At 38.3% G+C, this 23,660-nt stretch overlaps 1 protein-coding gene across 1 annotated transcript in view; it reads left to right on the top strand.

Annotated features, from left to right (window-relative positions):
* The window catches only part of csmd2 (CUB and Sushi multiple domains 2), an 819,059-nt gene that overhangs the window by 483,354 nt on the left and 312,045 nt on the right, over positions 1–23,660 (top strand). Inside the window, exon 26 of the mRNA XM_061882497.1 lies at positions 614–740. Coding sequence (XP_061738481.1) covers positions 614–740 — 127 coding nt within the window. The remainder of the gene's footprint in view (positions 1–613; positions 741–23,660) is intronic.

Here is a 23,660-nt window from a genome sequence, read left to right as displayed (position 1 = left end):
TGAGTTTGACACCCCTGGACTAGACGTATAAGATTTCATGGGATTTATCGATTAGGAGTGACAGATTGTTTGGTAAACGTATAGCATGTTCTATATGTTACAGTTATTTGAATGACTCTTACCATAATATGTTACGTTAACATACCAGGCACCTTCTCAGTTGGTTATTTATGTGTCATATAACGTAGACTTTTTCAGCCTGTTGTTCACTATTCTTTATTTATTTCAAATTGCCTTTCAAATGTCTATTCTTGGTGTTGGGTTTTATCAAATAAATTTCCCCCAAACATGCGACTTATACTCCAGTGCGACTTATATGTGTTTTTTTCCTTCTTTATTGTGCATTTTCGGCAGGTGCGACTTATACTCCGGAGCGACTTATACTCCGAAAAAACACCATGTTTTTTTTTTTTGAATGAAAAGTATCAAAATAGCCCATGGATGCTTAGATTTTTCAGTTTGGAGAAAGTGTGGACACACCTGGTAAAGATCTTGCATTTTAAAAGTGTATGGCGATGACTTTTCCCTCTCAGAGAAGAACAAGCGTCCTATTTTGGATGTTTCTAAAATAAGAAATAACTAACTTTTCACATTTTCCTCCTCCTCTCTGCAGCTGAATGCGGAGGCACCATCAAGGAAGAGCCCACCGGTCGGATCCTGTCTCCAGGCTACCCGGCACCGTACGAACACAACCTGCACTGCGTGTGGAGCGTGGAGGCGGCGCCAGGAAGCACCATCAGGTTGGGACCTCCTCCTTGTTTGCCTTGTTGCTACTTTGATTGCTTTCTCGGCCGCCGGTCAATATAATGGTGTTTGTGCGGCGGCGAACACCTCACTCCCACGGGCCGCCATCAATCACCCGCCAGCGCATCTCGGCCAAACAGTTAACCGCCTCACAGGTGGAAAAATGTTAAAAAAACAACAAAAAACACCATCTCGGAGTGCTTGTGTTGGGTAAACATTTTACAAAAAGTGGGGGTGCAATTGTGAAGAATTTGGTGGATGAGGATGCAGAGTGTGGTATTTAATGCCGTTATCAAAACTATTAAAAACATGAAGAATTTATTAGGGATGTCAACAAAAGATAGATTTTTTAAAAACATTTTGATTATTATTTGTAACTATTTTATATTACAGTATTTTTCGGAGTATAAGTCGCTCCCGAGTATAAGTCGCACCCCCGGCCAAACTATGAAAAAAACTGTGACTTATAGTCCAAAAAAAAAAAAAATTCATTTATTTATTTCTTATTTTTATTTTTTTATACACCCCATCCAGCCACTCAGACAAATCATATAGTTGTTGTAGATTAACTATATCTGCTGTACATATTTACTTTACCAAAAATAAGTGGTGGATACTTCAATCGTTGCCTTAATTATAATTGACTTTATTAAATGTTTGGGTAGAATTTTTTTTTTTTTTTTTTTTTTTTTTTTTAAAGTTGGCGCCACACGATTTGATTCGATTCCTCTGGGTAACGATTTGATTCAGAATCGATTCTCAATTAAAAGTCAATACTTTTTAATAGAATAGAAAGTACTTTATTGATCCCTGGGGGAAATTCAGCACCACAGTTCGCTCACAATAGACAATAATAATAATAAATAATATATAACATATTATATATATCATATATAATATATCCATCCATCCATCCATCTATCCATCCATTTACTACCGCTTATTCCCTTTCGGGGTCGCGGGGGGCGCTGGCGCCTATCTCAGCTACAATCGGGCGGAAGGCGGGGTACACCCTGGACAAGTCGCCACCTCATCGCAGGGCCAACACAGATAGACAGACAACATTCACACTCACATTCACACACTAGGGCCAATTTAGTGTTGCCAATCAACCTATACCCAGGTGCATGTCTTCGGAGGTGGGAGGAAGCCGGAGTACCCGGAGGGAACCCACGCATTCACGGGGAGAACATGCAAACTCCACACAGAAAGATCCCATGCCTGGATTTGAACCCAGGACTGCAGGACCTTCGTATTGTGAGGCAGATGCAATTGACTTTATTAAATGTTTGGGTAGAATTTAATTTTTTTTTTTTTTTTTTAAAGTTGGCGCCACATGATTTGATTCGATTCCTCTGGGTAACGATTTGATTCAGAATCGATTCTCAATTAAAAGTCAATACTTTTTAATAGAATAGAATAGAAAGTACTTTATTGATCCCTGGGGGAAATTCAGCACCACAGTTCGCTCACAATAGACAATAATAATAATAAATAATATATAACATATTATATATATCATATATAATATATCCATCCATCCATCCATCCATTTTCTACCGCTTATTCCCTTTCGGGATCGCGGGCTGCGCTGGCGCCTATCTCAGCTACAATCGGGCGGAAGGCGGGGTACACCCTGGACAAGTCGCCACCTCATCCCAGGGCCAACACAGATAGACAGACAACATTCACACTCACATTCACACACTAGGGCCAATTTAGTGTTGCCAATCAACTTATATGAATAATATAAATACATTCTACATATATTCTTTTAACCAATAACATTGGATGCCAGTTCTATGATTAACTCTATTCCTCCATTAATTAGATAAACAGCTCTGATCAATTTCTAATAATAATAATAATAATAATGGATTCGATTTTATATCGCACTTTCCTATGATTATATACTCACAGCGCTCACAGAGAAGTGGGAACCCATCACTCATTCACATAATTTCTTTATTACTTTAAAAAATAAAATGGTGTTGTTGAATACAATTCCACCCAAATATTTAATAAAGTCAAATGCAAATAAGGATCTCACTTGAGGTAAGGCCAAAAAGTATATAAAAAAAAAAAAAAAAAAATATTTTTTTAGTGTGGGTTCCTCTGTGGAAAAAGTTTGGACACTCTTGGTATTGATCTTATAATAAAATAAATGTGACATGTCAAAAAAGATAGATTTTTGAGAAAATTGTGATTATTATTTGTAACGATTCTTAATTAATTAAAAACTTTGTATTTGTTTATTTTTTTTATTTCTCCTGTCCAGCCACTCAGACAAATCATCATGTTGATGTAGTTCAGGGGTGTCAAACTAAATTTAGACCCGGGGCCACGTGGAGAAAAATCTACTCCCGGACTGGTAAAAATCACGGCGCGACAACTTAAAAATAAAGACAACTTCCGATTGAAAAATAGAACAAGCACATTCTTAAAATGCACAAATCATAATGTTGTTGGTTTTTTTTTCTACAATTACATGTTGCGGTTATTAGTACATCTACTTTATTTGTCGTTATTTATATTATCTAAATAAATGATATGATAATGTTCATTAGTCAACTCATTGGAGGTCATTTTAAATCTATCAAAATCAAATTACAGGATGAGTATTTATGTAATTTGGTCATTTTCCTCGACTGATGTACTAACATCATATGCTTTATTTGTACATATGTAGCATCATCTTCACCAGGGGTGTCCAAAGTGCGGCCCGGGGGCCATTTTCGGCCCGCAGCTAATCGTTTACTGTCCCACCACACATTCTGCAAAAATTGCAAAATTTATAGTATTTCAAAAATTAAAAAAAAAAACCTTTAAAAAAAGTGGATTGAGGTGAAATCTATTGAGAAAAAGTGGCAATGTTGACACACAGCTGCCATGCAGGCAGTTTTTTTTTTGCTTTTGTCTTTATTTTATTTTTTTTCCAAAAAAAAGGACAAAAAATCCATGTTATTATGAATTATTACTTCAAAATTATCACTTTAAAAGGTTTTATGTGGAAAAAATATTGCATACTTTATGTGGTTGCCATATAAAAAAAAAATCAAAATTTTGACATCCATCCATCCATCATCTTCCGCTTATCCGAGGTCGGGTCGCGGGGGCAGCAGCCTAAGCAGGGAAGCCCAGACTTCCCTCTCCCCAGCCACTTCGTCTAGCTCTTCCCGGGGGATCCCGAGGCGTTCCCAGGCCAGCCGGGAGACATAGTCTTCCCAACGTGTCCTGGGTCTTCCCCGTGGCCTCCTACCAGCTGGACGTGCCCTAAACACCTCCCTAGGGAGGCGTTCGGGTGGCATCCTGACCAGATGCCCGAACCACCTCATCTGGCTCCTCTCGATGTGGAGGAGCAGCGGCTTTACTTTGAGTTCCTCCCGGATGGCAGAGCTTCTCACCCTATCTCTAAGGGAGAGCCCCGCCACCCGGTGGAGGAAACTCATTTCGGCTGCTTGTACCCGTGATCTTATCCTTTCGGTCATGACCCAAAGCTCATGACCATAGGTGAGGATGGGAACGTAGATTGACCGGTAAATTGAGAGTTTTGCCTTCCGGCTCACCTCCTTCTTCACCACAACGGATCGATACAATGTCCGCATTACTGAAGACGCCGCACCGATCCGCCTGTCGATCTCATTATCCACTCTTCCCCCACTCGTGAACAAGACTCCTAGGTACTTGAACTCCTCCACTTGGGGCAGGGTCTCCTCCCCAACCCGGAGATGGCACTCCACCCTTTTCCGGGCGAGAACCATGGACTCGGACTTGGAGGTGCTGATTCTCATTCCGGTCGCTTCACAAAATTTTGACAAAAGAGCATAAAACAAACAAAATAATAGTTCAAACTTAAAATCGACAGATGTATCGGAAGTTGATCTTGAAATGTAAGTGTTAAAAGTAAAATAAAAACTGATAAAAATGCATCACTTTATGATTGGGGAACCTTTGGGATCTCAAATATATTTAGTAGGATTTTATTTAACTTTTCACTGTGATTACTCAAAAATATTAAATAATTAAAATCAATGGTGTCCTGCATTGTTGATATTTGAGGGCTTTAATTGCTAAATAAAGGAACTCTCTTGAAGGAATCATTAAAGTCCTACCAACCAACCTACCAACCAACCCTACTACATTGGTGTCCCGTTGCGCAATGTCTTTTCTTTTGCCCTCATATTTTATTGACAGTGTATATATATATATATATATATATATATATAATTTAGTTTTCATTTTCTTAGAATGTATTTCTAGTTAATGTTTCATCATTATATCAGAAATCCCTTCTTTTGCAGTTTTTCTTTTTGTAATGATGCTGACCTAAGCCTGGATAATAATCCTTGTGATTAACACGTGTTTTTTTTTTTTGTTTAAATATCATTGGACAAGGTCGTAAAATTTAAGTCGGTTGGCTGTGATTATTGAACACGATTAAACTCTGAAGCGAGAAGCCTAATTAAGTGTTGAGATGTGGTAGAAAAGATAGGCCCGCAGGTCAAAAAAGTTCAGAACCCCATGATTGAATTGAAACAATTAAAAATGTTGGCTTATGTGTTGGAAATCAAAATGTTTTACGTTGGGTAAATAACAGCCTGGCTCCAATTTTTGGCTCATTTAACGCCTTCACTGTTGGAGCGTTTAGGGTCTGACATTAACCAGGACCCCCTTTAATTGGAAGGATATCGTTACTGCGTTGTGCTAATCGCCGTGCAGGCATTGAGCCGTCATCTCCATAAAAATGCTTGTTGTTTGTTTTCACACCTCTCAAATGTCGCGTATTTTGCTTGCATTCTTTAACGTCGTTCGGAATGGAATGGTTGTCCGTCGCCACAATCCAAGTCCCTGGCAGGGCTTCTGCTACCTCTTCAAAGGCGCTCCTGCATGTCCAATTTGCTCTCAATAACACGTGCACTGCAAAAACTGAAATCTAAGTAAGATTAAATATCTCAAATAAGTGTGATATTTGCTCATTTTCGGTCTGATGATATAATTATTCTCACTAAACTGATTTTATGTTAGTGTTTTACTTGTTTGAAGGGTTTTGGTTCTAAATTTGTTGACCTATATTGAGTAAAACATGCTTGAAACTAGAATATCAAGTGTTGCAAAGCTACGTCATCAACACTCACAAGTATAAAACTATTTTTTTAAAGTAATAAATCCTTATTTCGAACATGAAAAAAACAAAAATCATGATTTTGACACCATTGTGTCAAACTTGGACTTAGTCTTGGGTTGTTTTCCCGAGGTGCAAAGCGAATGGAGTGGAAACGGCGTGAAGGTAAAGACATCTTTATTTTGACACTAAAACTAAAAACAGGAACCAACAAAAAGCGCGCACAAAAAACTGGGCTATGAAACAAAAGACTAGCACAAAGGCAATTAACTATAAACATGAAACAAAAAACTTGCACTGTGGCATCAATAAGAAGAAAACTTACCGTGACAAAGGTATGAGTAAATGCAGCATGGATATCATTGGTGCAGGAGGTGATGTTGCCAGACTGACTACCTGGTAAATGTGGCTTGAATAATGAACATGATAAGTGCAAACAGGTGTGAGACAAGACAGGTGAACTGATCGGTCGTCATGGTGACAAAACAGGAACTTAAAGAGTCCAAAGGTCAAACAGCACCCGGTATTCCTAGGCAGTCTCCCATCCGAGTACTAACCAGGCCAGACACGGCTTAGCTTTGAGAACAAACGGTGGTATGGCCATACAAACTCATGATCAGACATCCATCCATCCATCCATTTTCTACCGCTTATTCCCTTTTGGGGTCGCGGGGGGCGCTGGCGCCTATCTCAGCTACAGTCGGGCGGAAGGCGGGGTACACCCTGGACAAGTCGCCACCTCATCGCAGGGCCATCACAGATAGACAGACAACATTCACACTCACATTCACACACTAGGGCCAATTTAGTGTTGACATGACAGATGAAAATTAATGAGTTGGCATGGTAACAAGACAAACAAGGAAATGCAAAACAGAACTAAATGTCCAAAAAACTAAACCGAACATGACCAAAACAAACCATGAACCATAGGCGTGACACATTGTGTCTCATAATTAAAACAGATGACAGCCCAATGGACTTTGCTGTTTTATTTTCAATGAAAAAAAAAACAAAATACGTACTCACAAAGTAGTACATTTGTTATTAGTGGAAATATACTTATTTTAAGGTATTTTTGTGTTCATTGAGGTTAGCTAATTTTACTTGTTTTGGAAAGTTTTGACAAGCAGAATTCTCTTCTTCTGTTGGCAGATAATTTTGCTAAGTTCAAATAAAATGACCCGCATTTTTGTTTTTCTTGTTTTTGAACCCTGACTTTTTCAGTGTACACCGCAAATTCTGGACTATAAGCAACTACTTTTTTTACCTACACTTTGAACACTGCGGCTTGTAAAACCGTGCAGCTAACGTAACAATGTTTCTCCGATAATAGCCATTCTAAAATTACTTTGAAAATAAAAATAAAATAAAAAAACTAATATATCTAGAAAGTGGGTTATTGTTTGTGCTATGCTGCCATCTTGTGGACAAGTTTGTTCACTGCACTGCAAAAACTGAAATCTAAGTAGAATTAAATATCTCACATATGGGTGATATTTGTTTTTTTTCCGTCCGATAAGATAATTCTTCTCACTAAGCAGATTTTATGTTGGAGTGTTTTACTTGTTTTAAGTGTTTTGGTTCTAAATGATCTCAGTAAGATATTACAGCTTGTTGCTGACATTTGTTGACCTATATTGAGTAAAACATGCTTGAAACTAGAACATAAAGTGTTGCAAAGCTGTGTCATCAACACTTACAAGTATAAAACTACTTTTTTGAAGTAATTTCTTATTTTAAGCATGAAAAAAAAAACATGATTTTGACACAATCGTGTCTCATAATTAAAACAGATGACAGCCAAATGGACTTTGCTGTTTTATTTTCAATGAATCAATAGAAAATACATATTCATAAATGTAGAACAGTTGTTAATAGTGAGAACATACTTATTTTAAGGTATTTTAATTTTTTTTTGTGTGTTCATTGAGGTTAGCTAACTTTACTTGTTTTGGAAAGTCTTGACAAGCCACATTTTTGTTGTTCTTTTGGCAGATAATTTTGCTAAGTTCAAATAAAATGACGCATTTTTGTGTATTTTTTTGGACACAATAAAACAGATGACAGCCAAATGGACTTTGCTGTTTAATCTTCAATGAGACAATAGGAAACACATACTCATTAAGAATTAACTTATCAGACAGAAAATAAGCAAATATCACCCTTATTTGAGATATTCAATCTTACTTAGATTTCAGTTTTTGCAATGCAGTGAGCAAACTTGTCCACAAGATGGCAGCATAGCACAAACAATAACACACTTTCTAGGTGTATTTGCTTGATTTTTTTTTGGAAATGGTAAATGGGTTGTACTGGTATGGCGCTTTTCTAGCTTCAAGGTACTCAAAGCGCTTTGACACTATTTCCACATTCACCCATACACATACTGAGGGTGGGAGCTGCCATGCAAGGCCCTAACCACGAACCATCAGGAGCAAGGGTGAAGTGTCTTGCTCAAAGACACAACAGACGTGACGAGGTTGGTAGAAGGTGGGGATTGAACCAGGAACTCTCAGGTTGCTGGCACGGCCACTCTCCCAACCGCGCCACGCCGTCCCCTATACAAGTATAACCCATTTACCATTTTTTTAGTAACTAATTTTAGACTGGCTGTTATCGTAGAAAAATTGTTATGTTAGCTGCACGGTTTTATAAGCCGCAGTGTGCGAAGTGTAGGAAAAAAAAGTAGTTGCTTATAGTATAGAATTTACGGTGTACACTTGCAAAAAGTCATTCATTGTTCATTATTGTCATTTTCATTATTATTCAAGTTTTAAATCTCTAGATCAACAATGGAAAAAAAAATGGAAAAAACACAAAATATGCAATATTTTCACCCAATAACATTTTTTAGGTGGAATATTTGAGATTGTATAATAATTGGAGCCTTAATTTTGGATTTTGATTCATTATTATTTTTTGAGCAATGACACTTAAAAATCAAATCACACTAAAATAATTGGGGATCCAAAAGGGTCCTACTCATTAAAGTGTTGCTGGGGACCTCCTTAGACATCCTGAGGCTTCTCGTCCAACCTGACGCAGCTTGAGAGGTGCTGGAAAGAGGAATGGTGGAAACTGCCCAAAAATAGTTGTGCCGAGCTTCTGGCGTCGTCTTCAAAAAGACTTGAATGTCAGAATTGCTACCGACATTTTGGGTTTAAAACCACTTCCTGTCCTGGTGCTCTTGTTTTGTCAGTGTTTCCTGTTTGGTGTCTGTCTTTTGAAGCACCTTTACTTTCTCTCCCATGTCCTGTTCCTTGTTTAATGAGTTCCACCTGGGTTACTCCTTCAGTGCTGGCTCATTCTTCCTTTGAGATGGATGCTGAGCGTGCTGTTTTTGTTTAGTTACCTGCTACCTTGTGAGTAATAAATTGGTTTTACTTGCATTCCGCCTGCCGTGCTCCGCGTCCTTGGGGGTGACGCCGCAAGCAACGCTCACCAGCTCGCGACATCGAGGTGGTAATTGCTGCCAAAGGTGCGTCACCAAGGTATCGAGCAAAGGCAGAGAATACTTAAGTACAAACCCCGTTTTTAAATGAGTTGGGAAATAAAGTTAGATGTAAATATAAACGGAATACAATTATTTGCAGATCATTTTCAACCCGTTTTCAGTTGAATACGCTACAAAGACAAGATATATGATGTTCAAACTAATAAACTTTATTTTTTTTTCCCAAAAATAACTAACTTAGAATTTCATGGCTGCAACACGTGCCAAAGTAGTTGGGAAAGGGCATGTTCACCACTGTGTTACATCACCTTTTCTTTTAACAACACTCAATAAACGTTTGGGAACTGAGGAAACTAATTATTGAAGCTTTAAAAGTGGAATTATTTCCCATTCTTGTTTTATGTAGAGCTTCAGTCGTTCAACAGTCTCCGCTGTCGTATTTTATGCTTCATAATGCGCCACACATTTTCGATGGGAGACAGGTCTGGACTGCAGGTGGGCCAGAAAAGTACCCGCACTCTTTTTTTTTACGAAGTTACACTGTTGTAACTCGTACTGAATGTGGCTTGGCATTGTCTTGCTGAAATAAGCAGGGGCGTCCATGAAAAAGACGGCGCTTAGATGGCAGCAAATGTTGTTCCAAAACCTGTATGTACCTTTCAGCATTAATGGTGCCTTCACAGGTATGTAAGTTACCCGTACTTTGGGCACTAATGCACCCCCATACCATCACAAATGCTGGCTTTTGAACTTTGCGTCGGTAACAGTCTGGATGGTTCGTTTCCCCTTTGATCCGGATGACACGATGTCGAATATTTCCAAAAACAATTTGAAATGTGGACTCGTCAGACCACAAAACACTTTTCCACTTTGCATCAGTCCATCTTAGATGATCTCGGGCCCAAAGAAGCCGGCGGTGTTTCTGGATGTTGTTGATAAATGGCCTTTGCTTTGCATAATAGAGATTTAACTTGCACTTACAGATGTAGCGACCAACTGTATTTAGTGATAGTGGTTTTCTGAAGTGTTCCTGAGCCCATGTGGTGATATCTTTTATACACTGATGTCGGTTTTTGATACAGTGCCGTTTGAGCGATCGAAGGTCACGGTCATTCAATGTTGGTTTCCGGCTATGCCGCTTATGTGGAGTGATTTCTCCAGATTCTCTGAACTTTTTGATGACATTATGGACTGTAGATGTTGAAATCCCTAAATTTCTTGCAATTGCACTTTGTGGAACATTGTTCCGCCAAATTGTAGCTGAGATAGGCATCAACGCCCCGCCCCCGTGAACCCAAAGGGATTAAGCGGTAGCGAATGGATGGATGTTCTTAAACTGTTTGACTATTTGCTCACGCAGTTGTGGATAAAGGGGTGTACCTCGCCCCATCCTTTCTTGTGAAAGACTGAGCATTTTTTGGGAAGCTGTTTTTATACCCAATCATGGCACCCACCTGTTCCCAATTAGCCTGCACACCTGTGGGATGTTCCAAACAAGTGTTTGATGAGCATTCCTCGAATTTATCAGTATTAATGCCACCTTTCCCAACTTTTTTGTCACATTACCTGTTCGCATCAAATTCTAAAGTTAATGATTATTTGAAAAAAAAAAAAAAAAATGTTTTCAGTTTGAACATCAAATATGTTGTCTTTGTATCATATTCAACTGAATATGGGGTGAAAATGATTTGGAAATCATTGTATTCCGTTTATATTTACATCTAACACAATTTCCCAACTCAAATAGAAATGGGGTTTGTAAAAAAAACAAAAAACATTTTCACATTGTCATTATGGGGTATTGTTTGTAGAATTTTGAGGACAAAACTGAACTTATTCTGTTTGGGAAAAGTGAAGCGCTGTGAACTTTGAGTGGTAGAGCGTTCCAGTAGCTCTTGGGAAAAACGAATAAATCAAAAGTCGTCCGGAGAGGATGTTTTTTTTTTTTCCCCCGGACTTTAGAAAACAAGACTCATGGTGACGGTTCTGGTCTTGAGCTTTTTGGTGTTGTACACTTAATGGTCGTGTCACTCTCCCGGGTCAGAGTGACTGTGTGATGCGTAATGAGCCAAGACGAAGCCGACGAGGAATCGCTGAACAAAAAGCTTTATTTGTTTCAGCGAGCCTCGGACTGGAGCTTCAGCTCCAGGATAAAAAATGGGATTGGCCGGATTACTCTTCAAATATCCTCTCGGACAACTTTCCTTTAATACCTTTTACACAAAGACAGTTACCCTTTAGTTGTTGAGACCTTGGAGCCGGTCAGTCTGGACAACACCCAGTTTTTTGCTTGACCAGTCAGCCTAGTTCCTGTGATCGGTTTGAATCGGGTGACCTTCCGACCCCTATCCTCTACTCCTATCTGTGGGGGCTTCCTTCCAGATGTTGCTAATGTCTTTACAGTGCCTCCAAAAATCCAATTGCTGAAATCCTTTAAATTCCTCAATGTCCTGTTGGCAAACGCCCCCAATCTCTGGAGTGCTTGTGATGGACATGTACACTTTTGCCCTGAGTAGAATAGTCCTTTAAAGGATTCTGTGACCAAATACAAGCTAGTTCGCATTTATATAAGAAAATTGTATACAAAAAAATTTACCACATTGGAAAACCAAGTTGTTTTTCGTACCAATGTAGTGTATTTCTCCATTCTTGGTTCCATAATGAGTTGAGTACTTGGAGTTCCATACTGAACATACCTAAGAACATTAGGTCATGGCTGTCTTAAGTTTCCAAACAGTTCAATTTGTTTCATCTGACCACAGAACTTTCCTCCAGAAGGTCTTATATTTGTCCGTGTGATGTCGTATGAAACAAAAATTGATCCGTTTGGCCACAATACCCAGCAATATGTTTGGAGGAAAAAGGGTGAGGAACACCATAACTACTGTCAAGCATGGTGGTGGTAGTATTATGCTCTGGGCCTGTTTGGCTGCCAATGGAACTGGTGCTTTACAGAGAGTAAATGGGACAATGAAAAAGTGGATTACCTCCAAATTCTTCAGGATAACCTCAATCAGGTTAGAATTAAGGTTTTAGAAATTCCTGACTTAAACATGTGGACAATGCTGAAGAAACAAGTCCATGTCAGAAAACCCAACAAATTTAGCGGAACTGCACCGATTTTTGTCAAGAGGAGTGTTCAAAAATTCTACCAGAAGCTTGAAACTGGTGCTTTACAGAGAGTAAATGGGACAATGAAAAAGGAGGATTACCTCCAAATTCTTCAGGACAAGCTAAAATCATCAGCCCGGAAGTTGGGTCTTGGGCGCAGTTGGGTGTTCCAACAAGACCCCAAACATACGTCAAAAGTAGTAAAGGAATGGCTAAATCAGGCTAGAATGAAGGTTTTAGAATGGCCTTCCCAAAGTCCTGACTTAAACGTGAGGACAATGCTGAACAAACAAGTCCATGTCAGAAAACCAAGTATGTGAGCCAATCACTGTATCACAAAAAATAAGAGTTGTAGCAATGATTGAAAACTCAAGACAGCCATGACATGATGTTCTTTACATGTGCATGTACACTTTTGACCACGACTGTACATACCTCAAGAGGAGTATTCTATGTACTTGAGTCAAGAGAGTATTGGCATGGAGCTGAGGGTCGTCCAACAGGTCTAGCTTGGCGAGAGTGCCGCAGAAAGGCTCTGGCCTAATGGGGAAAAGAGTGCAGGTGGTAGGCGAAGGCTGGATTGAAGAGATGCAGAGTGTAGATAAACGTCTAATTGAAGCAAGTCCTTCAGGGAGGTGTATTTCAGTCTGGGGCTTGAGTGCCGAGAAAGCGAAAGTCTTTTATTTCCAAAAGACTTCTCAATCAATGGTCCGCGCGGCGCTCGCATGTTCTCCCGTGTTCTGCCGTGAGCCCCCCCCCCGCCCTCCTCCCGTATGTTGTTAGGTTAATTGAAATGTCACCCCAGTGACGGAGTGGCCATTTGTCCGGCCTGCGCTCCGCCTCTCACCCTTTGTCAGCGGAAATAGGCTGCGGACCCTCCATCCCCTGCCGTGATCCTACACGGGATAAGTGGCGGCGAGCATGACTGGCGAACGACCGGTCGCGCGGAGGTCCGTCTTCCCGGTGTATTGTGAAGGAGAAGTGCAATCAAACTCTCTTATAGGCTGACTTTGAAGTCTCTGCATCCATCCATCCATCCATCTTCTTCCGCTTATCTGAGGTGGGGTCAGCAGGGAAGCCCAGACTTTCCTCTCCCCAGCCAATTCCTCCAGCTCTTCCCGGGGGATCCTGAGGCGTTCCCAGGCCAGCCGGGAGACATAGTCTTCCCAACGTGTCCTGGGTCTTCCCCCAGGCCTCCTACCGGTCGTACGTGCCCTAAACACCTCCCTAAGGAGGCGTTCATGTGGCATCAAGACCAGATGCCCGAACAACCTCATCTGGCTCCTCTCCATGTGGAGGAGTAGCAGCTTTACTTTGATCTCTCCCTGGATGGCAGAGCTTCTCACCCTGTCTCTAAGGGAGAGCCATGCCACCCGGCGGAGGAAACTCATTCTGGCCGCATGTACCCGTGATCTTGTCCTTACGGTCATAATCCAAAGCTCATGACCATAGGTGAGGATGAGAACAAAGATCGACCGGTAAATTGAGAGCTTTGCTTCCCGGTTCAGCTCCTTCACCACAACGGATCGATACTGCGTCCGCATTACTGAAGACTCCACTCTTCCCTCACTCGTGAACAAGACTCCGAGTTACTTGAACTCCTCCACTTGGGGCAGGGTCTCCTCCCCAACCCCGGAGATGGCACTCCACCCTTTTCCGGGTGAGAACCATGGACTCGGACTTGGAGCCGCTGGTTCTCATCCTGGTCGCTTCACACTGGGCTGTGAACCGATCCAGTGAGAGCTGAAGATCCTGGCCAGATGAAGCCATCAGGACTACATCGTTTGCAAAAAGCAGAGACCTCATCCTGCAGCCACCAAACCGGATCCCCTCAACGCCCTGACTGCACCGAGAAATTCTGTCCATAAAAGTTATGAACAGAATGGGTGACAAAGGGCAGCCTTGGCAGAGTCCAACCCTTACTGGAAACATGTCCGACTTACTGCCGGCAATGCGGACCAAGCTCTGACACTGATCATACAGGGAGCGGACCGCCACAATCAGACAGTCCCATACCCCATACTCTCTGAGCACTCCCTACATGACTTCCTGGGGGGACCTGCCTTCTTCAAGTCCACAAAGCACATGTAGACTGGTTGGGGAAACTCCCATGCACCCTCAAGGACCCTGCCACGGGTATAGAGCTGGTCTACCGTTCAACGAGCAAGAACCATGGACTCAAAGGTGCTGATTCTAATCCCAGTTGCTTCACACTCTGCTGCGAACCGATCCAGTGAGAGCTGAAGATCCTGGCCAGATAGAGCCATCAGGACCACATCATCTGCAAAAAGCAGAGACCCAAACCAGATCCCCTCTTCGACCTGACTGCGCCTAGAAAAAAAGAAGTCCAATCAAGCTCTCTTCTAGGCTGACTTTGAAGTCTCTGCATGGTTGTGTTATTTCACTGGCCTCCTGAAGACATCTCCCGGTTGTCATGGAGCGTCTCTGCTATTGTTGTTGTCAAAGTTTTCATTTGTTTCAGTACAGGCACTATTTTTTTCAAAAATATATCAACATTAAAAACATGAGGGGAAATGATATATATATATATATATATATATATATATATATATATATATATATATATATATATATATATATGTACTATGGTTTCTGTAGGAGGACAAACATGACACAAACCTTCATAATTCTTTGAAAGTCCACTGTTTAATATGTTTGTTTCGCTGAAGAGAGTATTTGGCGAGCGCTGTTTTGTCCTACTAATTCCGACGGTCCTTGAACTCAACGTAGTTGTGCGGACTGCGACACAACAGTTTGTTGACATGTATAATGCCACTCCTTCTTTGTCTTGCTTTGTCCACCAAAGGTTTCATACTGTGCCTGAATGCACAAATGTGACTTTTGTTGATGTTATTGACTTGTGTGGATCAGGCATACTTGGTCAGTGCAAGCTAATCCATGCTAACGTGCTATTTTGGCGAGCTGTACGTACATATTGCATCGTCATGCCTCGTCTGTAGGTATATTTGAGCTTATTTAATTTCCTTTATCTACATTTTCCTCCGAAAAGCCTTCGTTTTACCAAAGTTTTCCAATGTTGAAAAAATGTGTAGAATAAATATTACATTTCAACATTTCGGTCCAAGGAGATTAGGCTCCCCCTGCAACATATAATCATTTTGATAGTAGGCTAATACAGACACTTACATCATGTGTTGTCTTCATTATAACACTTGTATAAGATTTTTTTATTAATTTTGATCGTAGGCTAATATAGACACTTACATCATGTGTTGTCTTCATTATAACACTTGTATAAGATTTTTATATTAATTTTGATAATAGGCTAATATAGACACTTACATCATGTGTTGTCTTCATTATAACACTCATATAAGACTGTTAAAGTCGTATTGATATTAGCCTAATATAGACACTTACATCATGTGTTGTCTTCATTATAACACTTATATAAGACTTTTAAAGTCATTTTGATAGTAGGATAATATTGCTAATATAGACACTTGCATCATGTGTTGTATTCATTATAAAACTTTTTTAAGACTTAAAGTCATTCTGATAGTAGGCTAATATAGACACTTACATCATGTGTTGTCTTTGTTATACCACTTATATAAGATTCTTAAAGACATTTTGATAGTAGGCTAATATAGCTAACATAGACACATCATGTGTTCTCTTCATTACAACACTTATATAAAACTTTTAAAATAATTTTGATAGTAGGCTAATATAAACACTTGCATCATGTGTTGTATTCATTATAACACTTATAAAAAAACTATTAAAATATTTTGATAGTAGGCTAATTAATATAGCTAATTTAGACATATCATGTGTTGCCTTCATTGAAACACTTATATAAAACTTTTAAAGTCATTTTGATAGTAGGCTAATGTAGCTAATATAGACACTTACATCATGTGTTGTCTTCATTATAACACTGCAACATATCATTTTGATACAGAAACTTACATTATGTGTTGTCTTCAGTATAACACGTATATAAGATTTTTATATTCATTTTGAAAGTAGGCTAATATAGACACTTACATCATGTGTTGTCCTCATAACACTTATATAAGACTTTTAAAGTCATTTTGATAGTAGGATAATATTGCTAATATAGACACTTACATCATGTGTTCTCTTCATTACAACACTTATATAAGACTTTTAAAGTAATTTTGATAGTAGGCTAATATAGACACTTGCATCATGTGTTGTCTTCCTTATAACACTTATAAAAACTATTAAAAATATTTTGACGGTAGGCTAATATAGCTAATTTAGACACATCATGTGTTGCCTTCCTCAAAACACTTATATAAAACTTTTAAAGTCATTTTGATAGTAGGTTAATGTATCTAATATAGACACTTACATCATGTGTTGTCTTCATTATAACACTGCAACATATAATCATTTTGATACAGAAACTTACATCATGAGTTGTCTTCATTATAACACTTATATAAGATTTTTATATTCATTTTGAAAGTAGGCTAATATAGACACTTACATCATGTGTTGTCTTCATGATAACACTTATATAAGACTTTTAAAGTCGTTTTGATAGTAGGATAATATTGCTAATATAGACACTTACATCATGTGTTGTATTCATTATGAAACTTGTTTAAGACTTTTAAAGTCATTCTGATAGTAGGGTAATATAGACACATCACGTGTTGACTTCATTATACCACTTACTGTATATAAGATTTTTAAAGTCATTTTGATAGTAGGCTAATATAGCTAATATAGACACTTACATCATGTGTTGTCTTCATTATAACACTTATATAAGACTTTTAAAGTCATTTTGATAGTAGGATAATATAGCTAATATAGACACTTGCATCATGTGTTCTATTCATTATAAAACTTTTTTAAGACTTTTAAAGTCATTCTGATAGTAGGCTAATATAGACACTTACATCATGTGTTGTCTTCGTTATACCACTTATATAAGATTCTTAAAGACATTTTGATAGTAGGCTAATATAGCTAATATAGACACATCATGTGTTCTCTTCATTACAACACTTATATAAAACTTTTAAAATAATTTTGATAGTAGGCTAATATAAACACTTGCATCATGTGTTGTCTTCATTATAACACTTATAAAAAACTATTAAAATATTTTGATAGTAGGCTAATTAATATAGCTAATTTAGACATATCATGTGTTGCCTTCATTGAAACACTTATATAAAACTTTTAAAGTCATTTTGATAGTAGGCTAATGTAGCTAATATAGACACTTACATCATGTGTTGTCTTCATTATAACACTGCAACATATCATTTTGATACAGAAACTTACATTATGTGTTGTCTTCAGTATAACACGTATATAAGATTTTTATATTCATTTTGAAAGTAGGCTAATATAGACACTTACATCATGTGTTGTCCTCATAACACTTATATAAGACTTTTAAAGTCATTTTGATAGTAGGATAATATTGCTAATATAGACACTTACATCATGTGTTCTCTTCATTACAACACTTATATAAGACTTTTAAAGTAATTTTGATAGTAGGCTAATATAGACACTTGCATCATGTGTTGTCTTCCTTATAACACTTATAAAAACTATTAAAAATATTTAGATAGTAGGCTAATGTAGCTTATATAGACACTTACATCATGTGTTGTCTTCATTATAACACTGCAACGTATAATCATTTTGATACAGAAACTTACATCATGAGTTGTATTCATTATAACACTTATATAAGATTGTTATATTCATTTTGAAAGTAGGCTAATATAGACACATCATGTGTTGTCTTCATTATAACACTTATATAAGACTTTTAAAGTCATTTTGATAGTAGGATAATATTGCTAATATAGACACTTGCATCATGTGTTGTATTCATTATGAAACTTTTTTAAGACTTTTAAAGTCATTCTGATAGTAGGCTAATATAGACACTTACATCATGTGTTGTCTTCGTTATACCACTTATATAAGATTCTTAAAGTCATTTTGATAGTAGGCTAATATAGCTAATATAGACACTTACATCATGTGTTCTCTTCATTACAACACTTATATAAGACTTTTAACGTAATTTTGATGGTGGGCTAATATAGACACATCATGTTTTGTCTTCATTATAACACTTATAAAAAACGATTACAAATATTTTGATAGTAGGCTAATATAGACAAATCATGTGTTGCCTTCATTATAACACTTATATAAAACTTTTAGTCATTTTGATAGTAGGGTAATGTAGCCAAAATAGACACTTACATCATGTGTTGTCTTCATTGTAACACTTATATACAACTTTAAAAGTAATTTTATGTATGCATATATGTACGTATGTTAATATATTTATTCATGTATGAATGTATATGTAGATGTGTTCAAGTTTGCTTACGCACAAATCCGAGCACATTTCCTTGTTACATCGCAAACAAGGTAGAATTGAGCTCAGGAATTGGCCACACCAGGGTTACGCCCCTTTTAAATGAGCAAAATTATATTGAAAATGTCTGTTATTTTCCTCGCTGACGCTGATAATAAATTAAATTTTATGAAGAATGAAACAAGCAAAAACATTGAGAGGGTTGTTTATTGTTTGTGCTGTAGCACCATCCTGTGGACGACTCTGCTCACTGCAGGTGATTCAGTGTCCTTCCATTTAGTGCTTGCAACTGTAAGTAGAAGTAGTTGTCCACAGCGTATCTACTGGCATGAACTCGTCATTCACCCCTCCAAACAATGTTTGTAAGTTTTAAAATATAACTAAAACTATTCTCTTTTTACTAAAACCGTCCCACGCGTGGTGTGTGTCGGAGTGTTTTCGTGCATATTTGTACGTGTTATCGTAATGAAATGAAGCTAGCGTCGTTAGTGTTAGTACCATGAGTTGATTAACGTGGACCCCGACTTTAAACGAGTTGAAAAACTTATTCGGCTGTTACCATTTAGTGGTCAATTGTACGGAATATGTACTGTACTGTGCAATCTACTAAAATAAGTTTCAATCAATTAATCAAAAATATGTTATCGCGTTTATGACTGCCTGCGTAAGTATTATTAACTTATAACGGAATTTATTTTTTTTGTATTGTTTCATTTTCACAAGTTCCTCAGTAAATTCCCCGAACGTCACCACGGAGTTTTTGAGTTTGTTCAGCTGATTGGAGAGCTAGCTTGCACAGCTAGTGGGTCCATGATAATGACTTATGTTTTGTTTCGTCAGCCGTTTTACTGCCTTGTTACAGACACCATTTGGTTTTGTATTGTTTCATTTTCACAAATTCCTCAGTAAATTCACCAAAACGTCACTACAGAGTTTTTGAGTCTGTTCAGCTGAATGGAGAGGTAGCTTGCACAGCCAGCGGGTCCATGACCATGACTTATGTTTTGTTTAATCAGCCGTTTTACTGCATTGTTACAGACACCGTTTGGTTTTGTATTGTTTCATTTTCACAAGTTCCTCAGTAAATTCCCCAAAACGTCACCACAGTTTTTGAGTTTGTTCAGCTGATTGGAGAGGTAGCTTGCACAGCTAGTGGGTCCATGACGATGACTTCTGTTTTGTTTAATCAGCCGTTTTACTGCCTTGTTACAGACACCATTTGGTTTTGTATTTCTTCATTTTCACAAATTCCTCAGTAAATTCCCCGAACGTCACCACGGAGTTTTTGAGTTTGTTCAGCTGATTGGAGAGCTAGCTTGCACAGCTAGTGGGTCCATGATAATGACTTATGTTTTGTTTCGTCAGCCGTTTTACTGCCTTGTTACAGACACCATTTGGTTTTGTATTGTTTCATTTTCACAAATTCCTCAGTAAATTCACCAAAACGTCAATACAGAGTTTTTGAGTCTGTTCAGCCGAATGGAGAGGTAGCTTGCACAGCTAGCGGGTCCATGACCATGACTTATGTTTTGTTTGATCAGCCGTTTTACTGCATTGTTACAGACACCGTTTGGTTTTGTATTGTTTCATTTTCACAAATTCCTCAGTAAATTCCACAAAATGTCACCACGGAGTTTTTGAGTTTGTTCAGCTGATTGGAGAGCTATCTTGCACAGCTAGTGGGTCCATGACAGTGAATTCTGTTTTGTTTAATCAGCCGTTTTACTGCCTTGTTACAGACACCATTTGGTTTTGTATTGTTTCATTTTCACAAATTCCTCAGTAAATTCACCAAAACGTCAATACAGAGTTTTTGAGTCTGTTCAGCTGAATGGAGAGGTAGCTTGCACAGCTAGCGGGTCCATGACCATGACTTATGTTTTGTTTAATCAGCCGTTTTACTGCATTGTTACAGACACCATTTGGTTTTGTATTGTTTCATTTTCACAAATTCCTCAGTAAATTCACCAAAACGTCACTACAGAGTTTTTGAGTCTGTTCAGCTGATTGGAGAGCTATCTTGCACAGCTAGTGGGTCCATGACAGTGAATTCTGTTTTGTTTAATCAGCCGTTTTACTGCCTTGTTACAGACACCATTTGGTTTTGTATTTCTTCATTTTCACAAATTCCTCAGTAAATTCCCCGAACGTCACCACGGAGTTTTTGAGTTTGTTCAGCTGATTGGAGAGCTAGCTTGCACAGCTAGTGGGTCCATGATAATGACTTATGTTTTGTTTCGTCAGCCGTTTTACTGCCTTGTTACAGACACCATTTGGTTTTGTATTGTTTCATTTTCACAAATTCCTCAGTAAATTCACCAAAACGTCACTACAGAGTTTTTGAGTCTGTTCAGCTGAATGGAGAGGTAGCTTGCACAGCTAGTGGGTCCGTGACCATGACTTATGTTTTGTTTAACCAGACGTTTTACTGCCTTGTTACAGACACCATTTGGTTTTGTATTTCTTCATTTTCACAAATTCCTCAGTAAATTCACAAAAATGTCACTACAGAGTTTTTGAGTCAGTTCAGCTGATTGGAGAGGTAGCTTGCACAGCTAGTGGGTCCATGACCATGACTTATGCTTTGTTTAATCAGCCGTTTTACTGCCTTGTTACTGACACCATTTGGTTTTGTATTTCTTCATTTTCACAAATTCCTCAGTAAATTCACCAAAACGTCACTACAGAGTTTTTGAGTCAGTTCAGCTGATTGGAGAGGTAGCTTGCACAGCTAGTGGGTCCATGACCATGTCTTATGCTTTGTTTAATCAGCCGTTTTACTGCCTTTTTACATTGTTTGGTTTTGTATTGTTTCATTTTCACAAATTCCTCAGTAAATTCCCCAAAACGTCACCACGGAGTTTTTGAGTTTGTTCAGCTGATTGGAGAGCTAGCTTGCACAGCCAGTGGGTCCATGACGATGACTTATGTTTTGTTTTCGTCAGCCGTTTTACTGCCTTGTTACAGACACCATTTGGTTTTGTATTGTTTCATTTTCACAAATTCCTCAGTAAATTCACCAAAACGTCAATACATAGTTTTTGAGTCTGTTCAGCTGAATGGAGAGGTAGCTTGCACAGCTAGCGGGTCCATGACGATGACTTATGTTTTATTTAATCAGCCGTTTTACTGCCTTGTTACATTGTTTGGTTTTGTATTGTTTCATTTTCACAAATTCCTCAATAATTCCCCAAAACGTCAACGCGGAGTTTTTAAGTCTGTTCAGCTGATTGGAGAGCTAGCTTGCAGAACTAGTGGGTCAATGACAATGACTTATGTTTTGTTTAATCAGCCGTTTTACTGCCTTGTTACAGACACCATTTGGTTTTGTATTGTTTCATTTTCACAAATTCCTCAGTAAATTCCCCAAATCGTCCCCACGGAGTTTTTGAGTCTGTTCAGCTGAATGGAGAGGTAGCTTGCACAGCTAGTGGGTCCGTGACCATGACTTATGCTTTGTTTAACCAGCTGTTTTACTGCCTTGTTACAGACACCATTTGGAAACAATTAAAGGGATGTAAATAAACATTTATACAATATTTCTGTGTAAGTAAAGTATATATCTGCGGCTTATAGTCCGGTGCGGCTAGTATACGGAAAAAATATTTATTTCCAAGACCTAGCGGGAGCGGCTTGTATCCCAGTGTGCTCTATAGTCCGGAAATTGATCACGATTAATTGAGTTAATTACGGACAAATATTTTCGACAGTAATTTTTAAAAATCATTACCAAATTATATCACTTTCATTGTTATAATAATATTGTCAGTTTAACATATATTAAGCTATTCACTCACACGCATGCATGTATTCATCATCTGCATGCACACACACACACACACACACACACACACACACACACACACACACCTACCTATCCACGAGGCTCCCCACAGGACTTGTGATTGCAGCTCCTCTATTTTGTATTCATAGCACTCTCCAATTCTCTCTCTGTTTCCCTCTTGCGAATACAAAACAGATAAAGCAGAATCAAAAGAGAGCCGAGAAATGGCTTCCTTTTCCTTGCGCGTCTCTTCGCTGTGAACCCCCGACACTTGATTGACCTGTTTTTTCACGTTAAGAAGGGCGCGGGGCCACAAAGGGAAGAGAGCCGTGGGGCCGGGATGCCAATTTGCATGCAGGATGACACGTATGCTTTGTCCGAGTGCTATAGACTTAGTGGGTCGGCAAGCCAACATGTTAAAGAGACGTATTGAAAACGAATCTGTCTGGAGCCACCAAAAATTAAAAGCCTTTTAATGAAGGCAACACATGATGTAAGTGTCTATATTAGATGTATTAGCCTACTAATCAAAATGACTTTAAAAGTCTTCTATAAGTGTTATAATGAAGGCAACACATGATGTAAGTGTCTATATTACCCTACTATTAAAATGATTTCAAAAGTATATATAAGTGTTATAATGAAGACAACACATCATATAAGTGTCTATATTACCCTACTATTAAAAAGATTTCAAAAGTATATATAAGTGTTATAATGAAGACAACACATCATATAAGTGTCTGTATTAGCCTACTATCAAAATTATTCCAACAGTCTTATATAAGTGTTATAATGAAGACAAACCATGATGTAAGTGTCAATATTAGCTATAATAGCCTAATATCAAAATTATGTTAAAAGTATTATATAAGTGTTATAATGAAGACAACACATCATGTAAGTGTCTATATTAGCCTACTAGCAAAATGACTTTTAAAGTCTTATGTAAGTGTTATAATGAAGGCGGCACATGTCTATATTAGCCTACAATCAAAATGGCTTTAAAAGTCTTACATAAGTGTCATAATGAAGACAACACATGATATAAGTGTCTATTTTAGCT

The sequence above is a fragment of the Nerophis ophidion genome, linkage group LG21 (assembly GCF_033978795.1).
Source record: "Nerophis ophidion isolate RoL-2023_Sa linkage group LG21, RoL_Noph_v1.0, whole genome shotgun sequence".
Taxonomy (NCBI): Eukaryota; Metazoa; Chordata; class Actinopteri; order Syngnathiformes; family Syngnathidae; genus Nerophis; species Nerophis ophidion.
Note: the sequence above shows the minus strand (reverse complement) of the source record. Positions and strands in the feature narration are given on the sequence as shown.